This window comes from Pecten maximus, unplaced genomic scaffold (genome assembly GCF_902652985.1).
Source record: "Pecten maximus unplaced genomic scaffold, xPecMax1.1, whole genome shotgun sequence".
Classification (NCBI taxonomy): Eukaryota; Metazoa; Mollusca; class Bivalvia; order Pectinida; family Pectinidae; genus Pecten; species Pecten maximus.
The window spans coordinates 17,377-34,045 of NW_022982917.1; the positions used below are offsets into that span (position 1 = coordinate 17,377).

The 16,669-nt window shown below is 34.0% G+C and overlaps 2 protein-coding genes across 3 annotated transcripts; both read left to right on the top strand.

Moving 5' to 3' along the window:
* The first annotated feature begins 1,017 nt into the window (after window positions 1-1,017).
* Window positions 1,018-5,000, top strand: LOC117321145. The gene is made up of 5 exons (XM_033875614.1): window positions 1,018-1,081; window positions 1,394-1,516; window positions 2,785-2,973; window positions 3,417-3,539; window positions 4,850-5,000. The coding sequence occupies exons 1-5, from the start codon at window positions 1,018-1,020 to the stop codon at window positions 4,960-4,962; spliced, it is 612 nt and encodes a 203-aa protein (XP_033731505.1). The 3' UTR covers window positions 4,963-5,000.
* A 1,016-nt stretch (window positions 5,001-6,016) lies between these two features.
* Window positions 6,017-12,823, top strand: LOC117321144 (serine/threonine-protein phosphatase 6 regulatory ankyrin repeat subunit C-like). Of its 2 annotated transcripts, none has more exons than XM_033875611.1 (3): window positions 6,017-6,155; window positions 6,477-6,518; window positions 8,346-12,823. In XM_033875611.1, exon 3 carries the CDS (start codon window positions 9,891-9,893, stop codon window positions 11,544-11,546), a length of 1,656 nt encoding a protein of 551 aa, XP_033731502.1. In that variant the 5' UTR covers window positions 6,017-6,155; window positions 6,477-6,518; window positions 8,346-9,890; the 3' UTR covers window positions 11,547-12,823. Both variants share the same exon structure in this region, with proteins under 2 accessions (XP_033731502.1, XP_033731504.1).
* Window positions 12,824-16,669: the final 3,846 nt, after the last annotated feature.

Here is a 16,669-nt window from a genome sequence, read left to right on the forward strand (position 1 = left end):
GGATAAGTGCTGTTATTTTTTTCTCATACAAACATTTTCAACATGTTAGCCCCGGTGGCCATTTTACAATTTAATTGCTTTTCCTTGGTTTTCCTGGAAACACATGTTAGACACTTTTTCTTAAGTTCCACCAGTGGGATTCTCCTCCCACTTGTCGGTAATGATCAGAAGATGTCATGACAAAATGTTGTTATTTTTTAGTTCATCATAAAACCCAAATGGCCTCGATTTTGAAAAAAAACACGTTTTAAACAACCCACACTTCACCGTCAAGCTAAATTGGTCATGATGTTTAGAAAAGGAAGCTGAAAAGTGTTGTTTTTTCGGCCTCATAAATAATTCGACACTGCAGCCATGGCAGTCATTTTGTAACATGATTGCACATATTTCCAAGAACAACACATATCTTAAATTTCTCCAGTTTCACCGATGAGATTCAGCTCAAATGATCCTGAATGTTATTTGATTTGGAATATGGGCATCCGATTTAAAAATAACAATTACCGGGTTTTTCCTGTTTTTTAATACAAAGATATATGTAAATATCATTTGAAAATCAAATACCATACAAAGCAGCTTCATTCTCTATCGACAAATGATTAAGGATATCAAACTGTGTAAAAGATGCTGAAGGTGAAGAAAACTTTTCTAATTTTGGATCAGAATAGGCTTCCTATTAGCAGAATAAAAACTCGAGGAATAGGCTTCCTATTAGCAGAATAAAAACTCGAGGAATAGGCTTCCTATTAGCAAAATAAAAAAAATCGAAGACCCTACAATTCGAAACTTGACTAGCCTGCATCAGTGAAAGCAACAAATTGATAGGTTATGTGAAGAAATATAAAAGCATATGTGTATTCTTCGGTCTTCTAAATTCATATTTATTGGTTTTCTCTGTATCATATAGTTTTATTATATGAGATTTGGATTGGTATATATATTGAACTCATTCAAACAACAGCACACCTGATTTCAGCTGAAAATTGCTCCGAGGCTATTGAAGACTTAAATCGAGAGATGCGTGAAGTAGTGCATCAAAGCGAATCTCAGTTGAAGAAGGCAATAGCGGAGGCTGAGGAGAGTATAGTTGAAAAAATATCACAGCAAATAGAAGGTGGTTATCAAACTGGTGATGTTTATGGAATAGCTGAATCCTGAAGTCAACGAATTACTATGATACCATCATGAGGAAGCAGCTTGACTACCACAAATAATCATTAATTGTATTTTTGAGGAATTTCGTTTGATTATTTCTGAGAATATACTCAAATATACATATTTATGCTACGATCAAAGTAATTTACAAAAATATGCCTTTTCTAACTTAGAGACCATTAATTTAAGTTAATCATTATGACGTTGAGTACATTGTAATCATATTTGTTTTATCCAGGAGCTGTAGAACGGACTCACAATGAAGTCATTCAGGTACAGAATCAGTCGAATATCCGTACAACTACAAAAGGCGACGGTCCAAACCTGATTGGCAAAAATCCAAAAGTCGTATACAATATCAGTAAGTAACCGTCACCAGATTTAATTATATATTTTAGAGATGTATTTAGGTATTTTTCATTTCGGCTATAGACAAGCGTTTGCGATTAGACCTCATTTCATGTTAAAATGAAAATATCTCTAGTATTGCATTCATGTAAACGTTATGATAAAAGAAAACATTTGAGGGGAAAATACATTAATTCTAGTTAAATTGTTTTTTAAGATGATCTAATCTTCACCTTTCGCTCCATAGTACACTATGATGTGGTAAGGACAACAGTAATTTTTCTGCTACAAAGAATCAAAGGATAAACGTTGGTACCGTGAGGCTGTCCATCAAATAAAACATCAATATACTACTGATCTGTGATAGAAAAAGGAGGGAGATTGAGATCATCTATATATGACAAATTACTTATCGCGCAGGGTTCTTGCGGACGGGGCTAAAGAGTGGATTTTCAGCTTTAATAATAATCTCCCAAAAACCACCTTGTTTAGGGGTGCGGTGGGTTGTGGGTGTTTCGCGGCCCCAAAAGAGTCACATGGGGGCATTTTCAGTAACCCCAATTTATAGTAATAACCCGTCATAGGGGTGTGTCGGAATCATATACCAATCATCCTGCATACCTTTCTGTGGTTGCAGATGCCATAATAGGCTGCATGTCGATGGTGATTTTCCGTCTCTAATTTTCACCAATACTTGTATCTATGATTGTAGTTAGATGTCGGTGGTAAAAAAAAGTCGCCCTTTAAATGGTACCGACAGTAATTTCAATGTAAATAGTTAAATTGACTTATTGGAAAACATTTACACATAGTGCGCCCAGTCTTTTCACACAGAAACATTTTCCAACATGATGTGATTCATAGTTATTACGAGGTCTCATGCATAGAATGTAATAAAAGAAAATTAAGTCGATCATCAAATGTTTACTTTGTGAATATGAATTAAACGAGCATTTCGAATATGTGGGGGTTTCGTCCGCATTTAAGAAGAGAAAGATGACATCGCTGTCGACTGAAATAATCGGTTTATTCAGCGATAACCGTACATGTTGTGCTTTGATTGATTTTGTACATATGTGTAAATCTGTCATTTCTTCCTGTTGTGTTGTATGTTGGTTCTATATGTTATGTGGGCCTTTTCAGTGTAAATGTATTAATGTTCTCCAAATTGCGCGTTATCTACATATTGTATTCAAAAGTAAAGTTTTAGTAAAATGTAATTGAAATCAAAAGACTTTATGATAACGACCAATTATTGATATAAAGATGAACCATCTCCAGATATCATAGCAACGCCTGATAACGATACTGGCTTGTGTAGAGATGAACTAACTCCAGATACCATAGCAACATCTGAGCACGATACTGGTTCACGTAGAGATGAACCAGACCCAGATACCATAGCAACATCTGAACCGACTCCAGAGAGAAAGATGTCAGACGCTGTGGCAGTTTTAGACTGCGGAGAAGGTAAACACTCTCCTAAACTGTACACGTGTTTCAGTAGTTGAGGAAACTAATAATTCACCAAAAATGTGCACGTGTTTCATAATTAGAGGGTCGTAGGACTTTACCTAGTTTAGAAATGTTTTAGAAGTTGAATAACATTATGATTCACACGTGTTTCAGCAATCGGTAAGAATTCTCCCGGGTCGTACACGTGTTTGAAAGGTACAATACAATACAAGCTGAGATATCTAAACAGATTGAAACAGATGATGACAGGAATGGTGTAGATGTTCTGTGGTGATTTCTGTAACACATAACAGACATTTCTTAACCAATATACTCAAATATACATATTTATGGTACGATCAAAGTAATTTACAAAAGGATGCCTTTTCTTAGGAAACCTTAATTTAAGTTAATCATTACGACGTTGAGTATATTGTAATCATATTTGTTTTATCCAGGAGCTGTAGAACGGACTCACAATGAAGTCATCCAGGTACAGAATCAGTCGAATATCCGCACAACTACAAAAGGCGAAGGTCCAAATCTGATTGGCGAAAATCCAAAAGTCGTATACAATATCAGTGAGTAACCGTCACCAGATTTATTTAGACTTTTATTAACTTCCGCTATAGACAAGCGTTTGCGTTTAGACCTCATTTGATGTTTAAATGTAACATATCACTAGTATTGCATTCATGTAAACGTTATGATAAAAGAAAACATTTGAGGGGAAAATACATTAATTCTAGTTAAATGATTTTTTAAGATTATCTTATCTTCACCTTTGCACTCCATAGTACACTATGATGTGGAAAGGACTACAGTAATTTTCTGCTACAAAGAATCAAAGGATAAACGTTGGTACCGTGAGGCTGTCTATCAAACAAAACATCAATATACTACTGATCTGTGATAGAAAAAGAAGGGGGATTGAGATCATCATCTATACATGGCAAATTACTTATCGCGCAGGGTTCTTGTGGACGGGGCTAAATAGTGGATTTTCAGCTTTAATAATAATCTCCCAAAAAACACCTTGTTTAGGGGTGCGGTGGGTTGTGGGTGTTTCGCGGCCCCAAAAGTGTCACATGGGGGCATTTTCAGTAACCCCAATTGATAGTAATAATCCGTCATAGGGGTGTGTCGGAATCATATACCAAGCATCTTGCTTACCTTGTTGTGGTTGCAGATGCCCAAAAGAGGCTGCATGGCGATGGTGGTTTTTCGTCTTTAATTTTCACCAAGACTTGTATCTATGATTGTAGTCAGATGTCGGTTGTAAAAAAAGTCGCCCTTTAAATGGTACCGATATTAATTTCAATGTAAATAGTTAAATTGACTTATTGGAAAACATTTACACATAGTGCGCCCAGTCTTTTCATCAGAAACATTTTCCAACATGATGTAATTCATAGTGCGTACGGGGTCTCATGCATAGAATGTATTAAAAGAACATTTAGTCGATCATCAAATGTTTACTTCGTGAATAAGAATTAAACGAGCATTTCGAATATGTTGGGTTTCGTCCGCATTTAAGAAGAGAAAGATGACATCGGTGTCGACTGAAAGAATCGGTTTATTCTAGATGTAGATGACACAGCGATAACAGTACATGTTGTGCGAGGAATGATTTTGTATATATGTGTAAATCTGTCCTTTCTTCCTGTCGTGTTGGATGTTGGTTCTATATGTTATGGGCGCCGTTTCAGTGTAAATGTATTAATGTTCTCCAAATTGCGCGTTATCTACATATTGTATTCAAGAGTAAAGTTTTAGTAAAATGTAATTGAAATCAAAAGACTTTATGATAACGACTCATTACTGACTGTTTTCTGATCAAAATGAACTGTTTCTTTGAAAAATTAAGTAATTAAATCAAATATTATTCCAGATAAAGATGGTTCTGAAGCAGCGCAGGCTATAGGCGTCGCAAAACAAGAAATAATTGAAGCAGTTCGACATGAGGGATCTGAATTGAAGCAGGCAGGAAGTTGGTTCCTCTAAAAAAAGACAAATCAAACGTGTTCAAAAGTTCAGACAAAAGAAAAAAGGTAAGTTAATATTCATTATATTTTTTTAATATCTTTTTAACTAATTTGAACGAACTACCATAAGAAAAATAACTAAGAATCACCTCCGATGATATGAATAAATTTCCGTTTGTTATATAATATATATACTATATAAAATATGGGGCAAAGAAGTAATTCTAACAGTGTGGATATCGAAAATGTCAAATTCTGAGGCAATCCGCCCCTTAGACGACACTTCCATTAGCACTAAGGCATTTGCACGCTATTTTCAAATGTCTTGGCCGTTGGTCACAAAGCGTTCCATTATAGAAGCTGACGCTAGCCACCACCTTCGGCCCACGTCAGTCGAAGGGTTCATGGGTATTATTTCAACAATAGCAAAAATACTAGTCTTACTGTATCTTATTGTATTTTCTAGTACTGTTTATATATTATGTGATTGTGTTTGTATTCTCTGTGTCTTGATTAAGGGGCGGATTGCCTCGGAATTGTTCATGTCCATACTGCATATTATATAAAGTATATATATTACATAAAACATATATAGCTTGCTTGTCCCATATTAACATTTAAGTAATTCGTCTCCTGCATACAAACGTTTGCAAGGATCCAGTGTTACCCGGATTATTACCGTCAATTTTATCTTCTGACCCATACTTTGTTTAATATATATATACATACTTTCTGTAGAAAATCATAGAATATATACCAGGTACACAGACTTCATTATGTGTTACTTTGTAGAATAATGCTATTCCGTTCCCTTTCTGCATTTTACGTTGTAGATGAGCACTAGTCTATTCTCTTTATGTATTGTAGTTTTTGTAACGTAATGTTGTTCTAATGTATTATTTGAAATATACATTTGTTGATTGGTACTGGTATGTTTTATCATGTGTGTTATATGTGCTACAAAACATTGTTAGTTAAAATTTTAGATTTTCTTTCTGTTAATTTTTTTTCCTTTCGCGAATTCATTGCCATAAACATATTTAATGAAACCTTTCATTTAAGGTCTAAATCGTATTAACAAATCTACATATGCATGCGACCAAGGAAAGAATTTAGACCATGAAGAAACGATGAAGGATTTGTGTGGTATATCGACAAGACAAAAGGAGATCATGAAACAACCAGAGGAAATGTCAATGTCATCAGTCAAGAGTAAGTGAAATGTTCAACTTAATTTCAAATTTTTATTAAACATAATTGTCACATTGACATTATATGATATCTTCTAAATTAAAAACAATATATAAAACAGAATTTGAATGAATTGCTAATATCCGCTATTTGTTTTTATTCTACTTATCTAAAGTTTTCAGGTTCTTCATTCCTTACAATGTGTTGCAAATACGACATTATTTGACACACATTGCTGTTTGACACTCTAATACAAATCATATCCTTGCAACAATATTATCCGGCTACTATCAAACATATACACAGGTATGTCTTTTAGAAGTCTTATCATTTACATTACAGAAAATGAAAATGCCGATCTGACTGAACAACGAAACATAATCGGTACGTATCAACGTTAATGTCTATCTATGTAATATTTGTTGTTAAACAAAAGTTTGAAGTTTTGTTGATTTGATATGTTGATGATATATTTAAGAATAAAATAAGGTATATATTTTCTTAATTAACTCATTTTCAAAGAAAAAATGTTAAATGTAAAAGAGCCTAGGTATTGATCATTTTAGAGTTCTAAAACACTGCTTTTTGACGGAGAGAATACAGCGTAGGTTAATGTTCTTTGATCTTAACAATACGTGATATGTGACAAACACTTTCATTTTTGTGTTTTTTTTGTCTTACTGCCGTCGCACCCTATCTGTGGACGACAAAAGTTCGTCACCCCGAAGTGTTTGTGTACCGCCATTATTAGGATAAACGTTAATACTAGTACTGTTGCAACTAATTCTACGATCTTTATCAGCATCAGCGTCGTCGTTTAAGTTGCGGTTTACCTCGCGGCCATGGCTGCTATGCATATCTATGTAATTACAATTGATGATCACATCCATACGAACTTGGCAATTATCCGTATGTTTACGAAGAAATTGTCACGCATGCGTATTCGAATTATTCAAGTCGAAGCGAGGTTGTACTCATCTTGTTGAAACTTGTTTCTAATATGAAAGAAGATTCCTAGTAACTAATCAACCATCGGTACAACACAGTCGTTATATTTTGCATTCAATCACACGGATATCGTAATTAAATCAAAAACTGCAAGTTCGAATTCCCTGTACGTGTGGAACCCCATGTACACTGTCGGACACACGTGTACAACAAGCCGGTGTCCTTGAAGCCCCACCTACTTGTGAAATGTCAAATAAGGGAACGGTTTTCTCTCTGAAGCTGTGGTTTACTTGCATGGCATAATGCATATACATTGATTGTCAACAGATAGGATTCCAAAAAAAACGAAAGTACTACAGTTATCATAGGAAACATACAAACCCGCGAATAGTTATGAAATGAACATTTCATATTGAGTTATTTGAGAACCCGAGTGACCATGTTTTTGTAGGCCTTCATTATCTGTAAATAATATACTCTATGATATTAGATGTGAAATGCTGATTACATTAACAAAATTATGTACTTCTATAAAAAGTATCTACGTACACTTCTTTTATCAGTGACGTGAAAAATGTATCTGTGTCGAACCGTTGTACATTTAATGAAACAATAATTTATTTGAATTTAACATATTCTGCATGAACGCTTCATTAGAGGTAAAGGATTGATGTCAGTTATCACTGGCCTGATCTTGATGTCATGTTATATCATTACCACCTAACGTCAGGTATTTACAAACAACACTAAAACTTATTGGGGATAACCATCGGAATGCCAACAATGTCATCCAACCTTTAATTCCAACTTTGATAATAGAGAAGCACAGACTACAGTAATCTATCAGAAAACAAGGCTGAAGTTTAAAGTCTTGGATCGCGGTGTAGTTTTAAACGCTAAAACATGTAGAAGTGGAAGCTAATGCCACTGCATTTTGGAGATGGTATTCTGTCATCTTACTTCTTTCTGACAAATGAATTATCATTTTCTAATGGACAAAATTTTGTTCACAAAATCATGTTTTAATATTTCCTTTTTCAATCTGTATACAATTCCTTACCGATTTGATCAAATGCAAATTATCTATATCAATTCGTTAGACTTCGATTGACAAAGAAATGTCACGGAAAAATCACCGTAAATGGTTATTTCTAACGCATAAAACATTAATTTTATTTTCACTATACCGACGATGTGATAAGAAAAGGATAGCAAAACAATTATGCTTAAGCAGATTAAACTGATATTATCATTACATTTCAGGTCAGACGGAGAACTGGATTCGGGAAGAACGAAGTTCATCTCAGTTTGTAACGACGAAGGCATTTGCAGTTGCTAAAGATAAAATCAAAGAGAAACGGTTTGTGGTTATAAGGGGAGACTCTGGTGCAGGTAAGACCCGCTTAGCCGTTGAATTATTAGACTGGCTTCAACTTTCCACGGAAAACCACATGTTTAATGGCAAGAAGCCTCTCCGCCTTCCAAACCTTCAGAGCTGGGATAAGGTCATTTCAGCAAATTCAAATCTCGCCATTTTGTTGGATGATGTGTTAGGTTATAGTTCTGATGATACACAAAATTTGGCATGGTGGCAACAGCATGCTGAGATGATCAAACCAATCGTACACGGAAAGGAATCCGCAAACTACTTGGTTATCACAGTAAGAAATGACATATATCAGGAATACAAATCTAAGTTTGGGTGTCTGTCACTGTTTGATGAGGAAAATGTCATTGATCTCAGCTCTTCTGATTACATTTTAAAGGAAGAGAGGGCAGCTTTGCTCGGTGTATATACATCAAAAATAAATAATTTTGAACCATTCACAGAAAGTGAGATCAAACAGATCATAGACGTTTCACCACCGATCGGATTTCCTGAATGTTGCCGTATCTTCAAGATAATTCCGGAGATGCATTCAGAAAGAGTAACGTATTTCAGTAGACCATTACAAAGCCTTAGGATGGTAATCAGGGAGAAGTTTAACAGAGCGAAACAAACAGCGCTGTTGTATCTTCTGTTATCGACATAACCTGTCTCAACCGAAAGGCTGGATTTTGAAAATGAACAGTTTGACAAAGAAGGGATAGAACGTGTATTCAGAATCTCTGCTCACGTTTTTCCTGATTCATGCAATGATACTGATTCACATGTATTGCAACTGCAGAAAGGCCTTCATGCCTTACTTGATTCATTTGTACATAAAGCGAAAGGTATCTTTAAGTTCTTCCATGACTCAATACGAGACACCGTCGCTATTCTCTATGGGAAAGCGACACCAACGGGGTTCCTAACGAACTGCCCAAGCAGTTGTTTGCATTACCTAGCAACACATCAAAGTAAAAGTACTTTGTGTAAGGTAGTGATAGATGAAAGTGTATATGAAATCGCTTACCAACGTATTTTGCGAGAACTGGAAACAAAACAACACTCAAGTTACATAGCGGTAGCCTCAATGTCACCATGGAACGATGAAGAATTTCTCACCGGATTTTTTGGTTGGTTCAAATCAAACAAATATTCCCCAGAAGAATACTTTATTAGATTGGAAACAAACGTGCCGTTGGTCTTACCTTCGGGCCGAAATAATTTCAATTTTATTCCTGTTTTTTCTATTTCAAAAGATATCCCTAGTTCTTTTCTGGTATATGCCGCGAAAATGAATTCATTTTCTCTTCTGTGCCAAATACTTGAACAGTTAAAGATAGAAGATATATCCAAGCATACGAAAGAAGCATTTGATGTAGCATTATCAGAAGGAAGCGTTGGATGCGCGACACATCTTCTTACACTAAACATTCAGCCTGATGTTATGTTCTGCTGCACTTGGTGGGGAGGTCAAGCTAATGAAGATGCTAGCTGCATCAATACATCGACTTACTGACGTCGAAAAGTATCATATTTTAATTTTGACATGTCTTTATGATCGATATAGGATATGCGCATATCTTTTAGAGTTATTTCCATTCTTGCTAGCACGTAAGATCCCCCTACTAGACAAACATTTGCTACACATAATCGTAGAAAGTGGATCCATAGAATGCTTTAAGGTAGTAGTCAACTTGGTCACCCGGGATTGTCAGAGTGATGGGGACAAGCAGTTGTCTTTAAAATCACTAATAGATGGAAACGGTTCTACCATTTTACACGGTGCATTTAGATCATTTAACAGAAATATGATAATGTATCTCCTGATGGAACATCCCAGTCTGTTAACACAAAAAGATGAATCAGGATATCATGGTCTATCGCTTATGTCATTATATTGTAAAGAGGGCCACCTTACAGAAAAAGACATTGAAGGCGTTGTAAAACGTATTTGTCATGACGACATGATTGAATCGCTGATAGATGAAGATGGTAGCACTATTTTACACTGGGCGTGCCATTATGTAAATGAAGAGCTATGTGTAAAACTATCTTCAACGTGTCCGTCATTACTTTTGCTAAGTAATGATAGAGGTCACCATTGCCTCCATATGATAGCATCAAGTGGGAATATAGAATGTTTTAAATCAGCAGTTGCCTTAGTTCTGGAGGAAAATGAGCGTGAACAGTACATAACATCATTAGTAAACAAAGCAGGTAAAACTGTTTTACATCTTGCGTGTCATTCAGGACAGTTGGATATGTGTTTGTACCTTATTAGAGAATATCCTGCATTGATGTCTAAAAAGGACCATCACGGTCTTCACTGTCTCCATTGCATTGCCCATTATGGCAATTCGGAAATCTTTAAATCAATAGCTTCATTAGTTCTAGAAGGCAAATCTAAACCAGAAAAAAAGAATTTCATGAAAAATCTACAAACCAAGACTGGAGGAACAGTGTTACATTTTGCCTGTTTAGATAGCAAGACAGATTTGTGTCTGTATCTGATCAGAGAATATCCTCAACTGTTAAATCAAAAAGACAATAAAGGTCATCATTGTCTCCATATGATTGCACATTACGGTAAAGTAGAATGTTTTAAAGCAATAGCAGGAATAGTTCTAAAAGGTAAATCAAAAACCGATATGAAACAGTTCATGGAGACACTTACGGTAAAAACGAAATTGAAAACACTTTTGCATCACGCCGCTTTCACCGGAAAAACTGAAATGTGTTTGTACTTGATCAGAGAATATCCTAAACTATTTTCCCAAACAAACGAAAGTGGTGATCACAGCCTCCATTACATTGCTGTGTCCGGCAATGTAGAATGTTTTAAAACAATAGCCCCCACAGTTCTGAAAGATAAAACAAAAACGGAATGTGAGCTATTCATGGAAAAACTTACCAACACAGACAAAGAAACCGTTTTACATCATGCATGTAGGGATGGACAAACAGAAATGTGTTCGTACTTGATCAAACAATATCCTAAATTAATGTTGCAAACCGACCGGTATGGGAACCACTGTCGCCATTTAACAGCACAATTAAATCCCCCTTGCAGCTATGTGTCTATACCTGATAAATGAATACCCATCAACATTACACCAAAGAGGTCCTTTGGGTAGTCATTGTCTACATTTAATAGCAGTATCCGGGGATGTAGACTGTTTTAAGTCAGTAATCCCATTAGTACATCCGGGAAAGACAAAGTATGAAGCTGAGCAGTTCATTGAAACTTTGACAGATGACTACGGTCAAACTTGTTTACATCACGCTTGTGTAAAAGGACATACGGAGATGTGTTTGTACTTTACTGATGAATACTGGTCTTTATTAGGGAAGATAAATCGATATGGTAGTCACTGTCTCCATTTGGCGGCTAAATCAGGTCGTGTAGACTGTTTTAAAATAGTCGTCATATTAATACTTGGGGATAAAACCAAATCAAAAGTTATTTCCTCTCTTGAAATTTTGACAAACAGGAACCGCAAAACAGTTCTTCACAAAGCTGGTGTGAACGGAAAACCAGAGATGTGTCAGTACTTAGTCAGTGCATTTCCATCGCTGTTATCCCAACGAAGTGTAGGTGGTAATCATTGTCTCCACTATATTGCACAATCAGGTCAGATAGAGTGTTTCAAATCAGTAGCAACTCTTACTCTGAAGGGCATGAATGAGAAAGAGAGAGAACAGTTCATGTTAGATTTGAAAAACAACAGAGGTAAGACTGTATTAGAAAAGGCACGAGAAAATCAGCAAACTGAAATGTGCTCGTACTTTGAACGTCAGTTCAACTTTTTGTCTGAGAAGAAATTACATTCTCATCAGGTTTCAGAGCTTTCACTTAGACTTCAAAAAATCCATTTAAGATATAATGTTAAAAGAAATATCAAAATAATATTCTAAATTTGTTTATCATAAAACATTACGTAGCAGACTGAGATCAATGACACAATGGGACTACATAGTAAACCTGTATATACAGACACGCCCGATACCTGTGTTCAGGGGTTGATAGTGTACATTACAATGGGACGATACAATAAACCTGTATATAGAGACACGCCCGATACCTGTGTTCAGGAGTTGATAGTGTATATTACAGTGGGACAATAGTAGAATAAACATGTATATAGAGACACACCCGATACCTGTGTTCAGGCGTTTATAGTGTATATTACAATAGGACGATACAATGAACCTGTATATAGAGACACGCCCGATACCTGTGTTCAGGAGTGGATTTTGTATATATCACTAAAAGATTATATAATGTTTATCACCTGAACTCATTGTTCGCAATGCTATTTTTGTACAATATAATCATTGTAATTCACCCTTTGAAATGTACAGCATTAGAATGTATCCATACATTGTCATAATGTTTTGTAGTTTTGTAATATAATTAATGTATATAATAATTTAGTCTGTGATTTAATTGTGTAGTTTTCCATCTTTCATTGTCTTCAGCATATATTTAGTATTCAGCATATTTATAAATATATATTTGTATTTTGTATTCCGGTTGAAAGATACTGAGTCCGTGGGTTTGTATATGTTATAACAAATAAAGATGCTGATTACTTTAAATATAAAAAATTATTTCATTTATAGATATATTTTTATCTTACGTTGGAGTGTCAGTATGAAAATGTAAATAAGGCCACCAAGACAACATCACTTAACATACCTTTCTAGCTATCATTGTATTGTACATAACATATATTTTATGCAAACTTAACTGCACGTTTTACTGAAATTATATATGTTTTAGATTTGTGTACATAATGCTGCTGGTTCAAGGGAATTCAAGTTGGTGTTTCTGATTTTATAACACAATTAACCATCGATAGCATTTTTTACCCGAATATGTATATACGTTGGATTTGTAAGACATTCTACGAACTATCTCTTGAAATACCTTTGAATTTATTGTCTAGTTTGTGAATATGTTGATAATATTTATTGATTATATATACCATTTAGGATTTTGCTGAAATTACATACACTCTATCAGGTGTAACACATGTACTTAGTACTACTCATTCAAGTGGTACGTAATTTTAATTGTGCCTCATTTTTTCTTGTGATATTCCCCATATAACATAGTAGACATTTAAAATGATATTCTGTAAGAGTGATGGATTCCGATACTTTACCTCTCATTGGATAAAGTTTGCCTTTTAATATACAATTATATAAATATAAGCAACACCTTTTGCCTTTTACAAATACAAATTGTTTACCCCCTAATGATAATGAAAGACATGTTTTTATTTTGTATTTGTTTTTGTTTGTTTGTTTGTTTGTTTGTTTTGTTTTTGTTTTTGTTTGTTTATTTAAGGAACTGATATGATTTTGGACATAGGATCAAATACAAGTCATATCAACAATGACATGATATAAATTGTAAATTTGTTTTCATAAACATGTTTTTTTTTTTTCATACACTGGTTACTTTGATCAATATGTAATTAATCCTTTTTATTTTGATACTGACTACATTATTGAAATGCCTGTTACAATGGGCTGCTAGTTGCTTAATAACAGCTGCCAATATAAGAACATGTTGATTAATACAAAATATCAAAATTGCTATTAATGTTAGTTTGCATGATTGTGATATTTTAATCATACATTGTTTTAACATTATCATTTTTGATTAGCAATCGCAAATATCTTCGATGTTTTATAACAAAGGCAATGCATGTATATTAAAATATGGGAAGACATCAGGTATCCTAAAGTCATGAAATAGACTGCGGTGAATGTCCTTGTACAGTAAGTAGTTTTCTAATTTCTCGCAAAAAAAAAAAAATTCAAAAGTATCATTTTGCTATTACACAGATTCCTCATTGCAGAATATTTTCGAAATCGTACTGCATTCAAAGTATTATACAAGAGACAAACAGGACATTAGTACCTTTCAATACAAATTAAACGGTAAAATCAGTTAGGTCTAAAAACTTATGTACTATAAGAAATGGACACGTTTGAAAAGATTCAATAAGTCCTTATCTTCTATTTCTATTTTATATTTGAAAAGATTTTATTGAGCATTAACTTTTATTATGATTTATTTTGTAAGAAACTTGACGTGTTAGAAAAGATAAAATCAGACATGCATTTCTACAGCAACTTTATTGTATAAAGAACCTTTTTGAGCTCTCTTCATATTTTATTATAAATTATCATGTGAACTGTACATTATTTTGTAAGGAATTGGATACGGTCAATCCTACAATTCTTAAACGATTATATTATATACAGAACTGGAAATTTTTGAACAAATATAATTGGTTCTACATTTTTATTGTGATTTGTTATATAAGGAGGTAGACATGTTTGAAAAGATACGATCGGTCGTAAACTTTTATCGTGATTTGTTATATAAGGGGCTGGACATGTTTGAAAAGATATGATCAGTCCTAAACTTGTATTGTGATTTGTTATATAAGGAGCTGAACATGTTTGAAAAGATATGATCAGTCCTTAACTTTTATCGTGATTTGGTATATAAGGAGCTGGACATGTTTGAAAAGATATGAAAAGATCTCGGACAAGTTTGGAAGAATGTTATCAGTCCTAAACTTGTTTTTGTGATGTGTTATATAGGGAACTGAGTATGTTTGAAAAAAATATGATTTGTCCTTATTTGTTTTTTTATGATTTGATATTTTCATTACTGACTTTCAATATGTCAAACTGATTGGACATCAGACTATGTAAGTCTTTTCCAAATTATTGCAATCAAAAGTAATATTTGCATGTGATATTCTGCAGTGGTATCACCTATCACAAGTAAGGGGAGAGAACTCCAAATTAATTTGAGTGTTACAGAAATTCATTAAATCAATAATCATGATAATATTGATGTAAATTTACTGATGACCTGCTACGAACGAATTCTTTGGGAAACAGGTCATAAAACCCCTATGTATAAACACATTGACTACCTACCTAACAGAGATGTATGCCAGTTCAACAGCAACTTAGCATATTATGGTATTTCATATTAAGGAGTTTTAATTTGTAGGATGAATTTTACTCAATGTTTGGAGTTCTCTCAGTCCTAAACATTTTGATTTTTTAGATAAGGAAATTACATGTTTGAACAGATATGATCTGTCCTAAACTTGTATTGTGGTTTGTTATATAAGGAACTGGACATGTTTGAAAAGATATGATCAGTCCTAAACGTTTATTATGATTTTTTTTATATAAGGAACTGGACATGTTTGAAAAGATATGATCAGTCCTAAATTTTCATTATAATTCGTTATATAAGGAACTGTGGACATGTTTGAAAAGATATGATCAGTCCTAAACGTTTATTGTGATTTGTTATATAATGAGCTGGACATGTTTGAAAAGATATGATCAGTCCTAAACTTGTATCGTGATTTGTTATTTAAGGAGCTGGACATATTTGAAAAGATATGAAAAGATATCGGACAAGTTTGGACGAATATTATCAGTCCTGTGTTATATAGGGAACTGAGTATGCTTGAAAAGATATGATTTGTCCTTATTTGTTTTTATGATTTGCCATCTTCATTATTGACTTTCAATATTTCAAACTGATTGGACATCAGGCTACGCCTTTTTAAGTCCTTTCCAAATTATTGCAATAAAAAAATAATATCTGCATGTGTTATTCTGCAGTGGTATCAAGTATCACAAGTAAGGGGAGAGAACTCCAAATTAATTTGAGTGTTATAGAAATTCATTGAATCAATAATCATGATACTATTGTTGCAAATTTACTGATGACCTGCTACGAACGAATTCTTTGGGAAACAGGTCATAAAGCCCCTATGTATAAACACATTGACTATCTACCTAACAGAGATGTATGCCAGTTCAACAGCAACTTAGCATATTATGGTATTTCATATTAAGGGAGTTTTAATTTGTAGGATGAATTTTACTCAATGTTTGGAGTTCTCTCAGTCCTAAACATTATGATTTTTATATAAGGACATGGGCATGTTTGAAAAGATATGATCAGTCCTAAACTGTTATTGTGATTTGTTATAATGGATATGAAACGGTCACTTCTAGAATTTTAAAACGATTATATTATATACAGAACTGGACAAGTTTGAAAAGATATAATCAATGCTAAAGGTTTGTGACTATTAAAATCATAAAAATCTTATCATGATTGAACAAAGTCGAATACATGCATATTCTTATTTATAATACA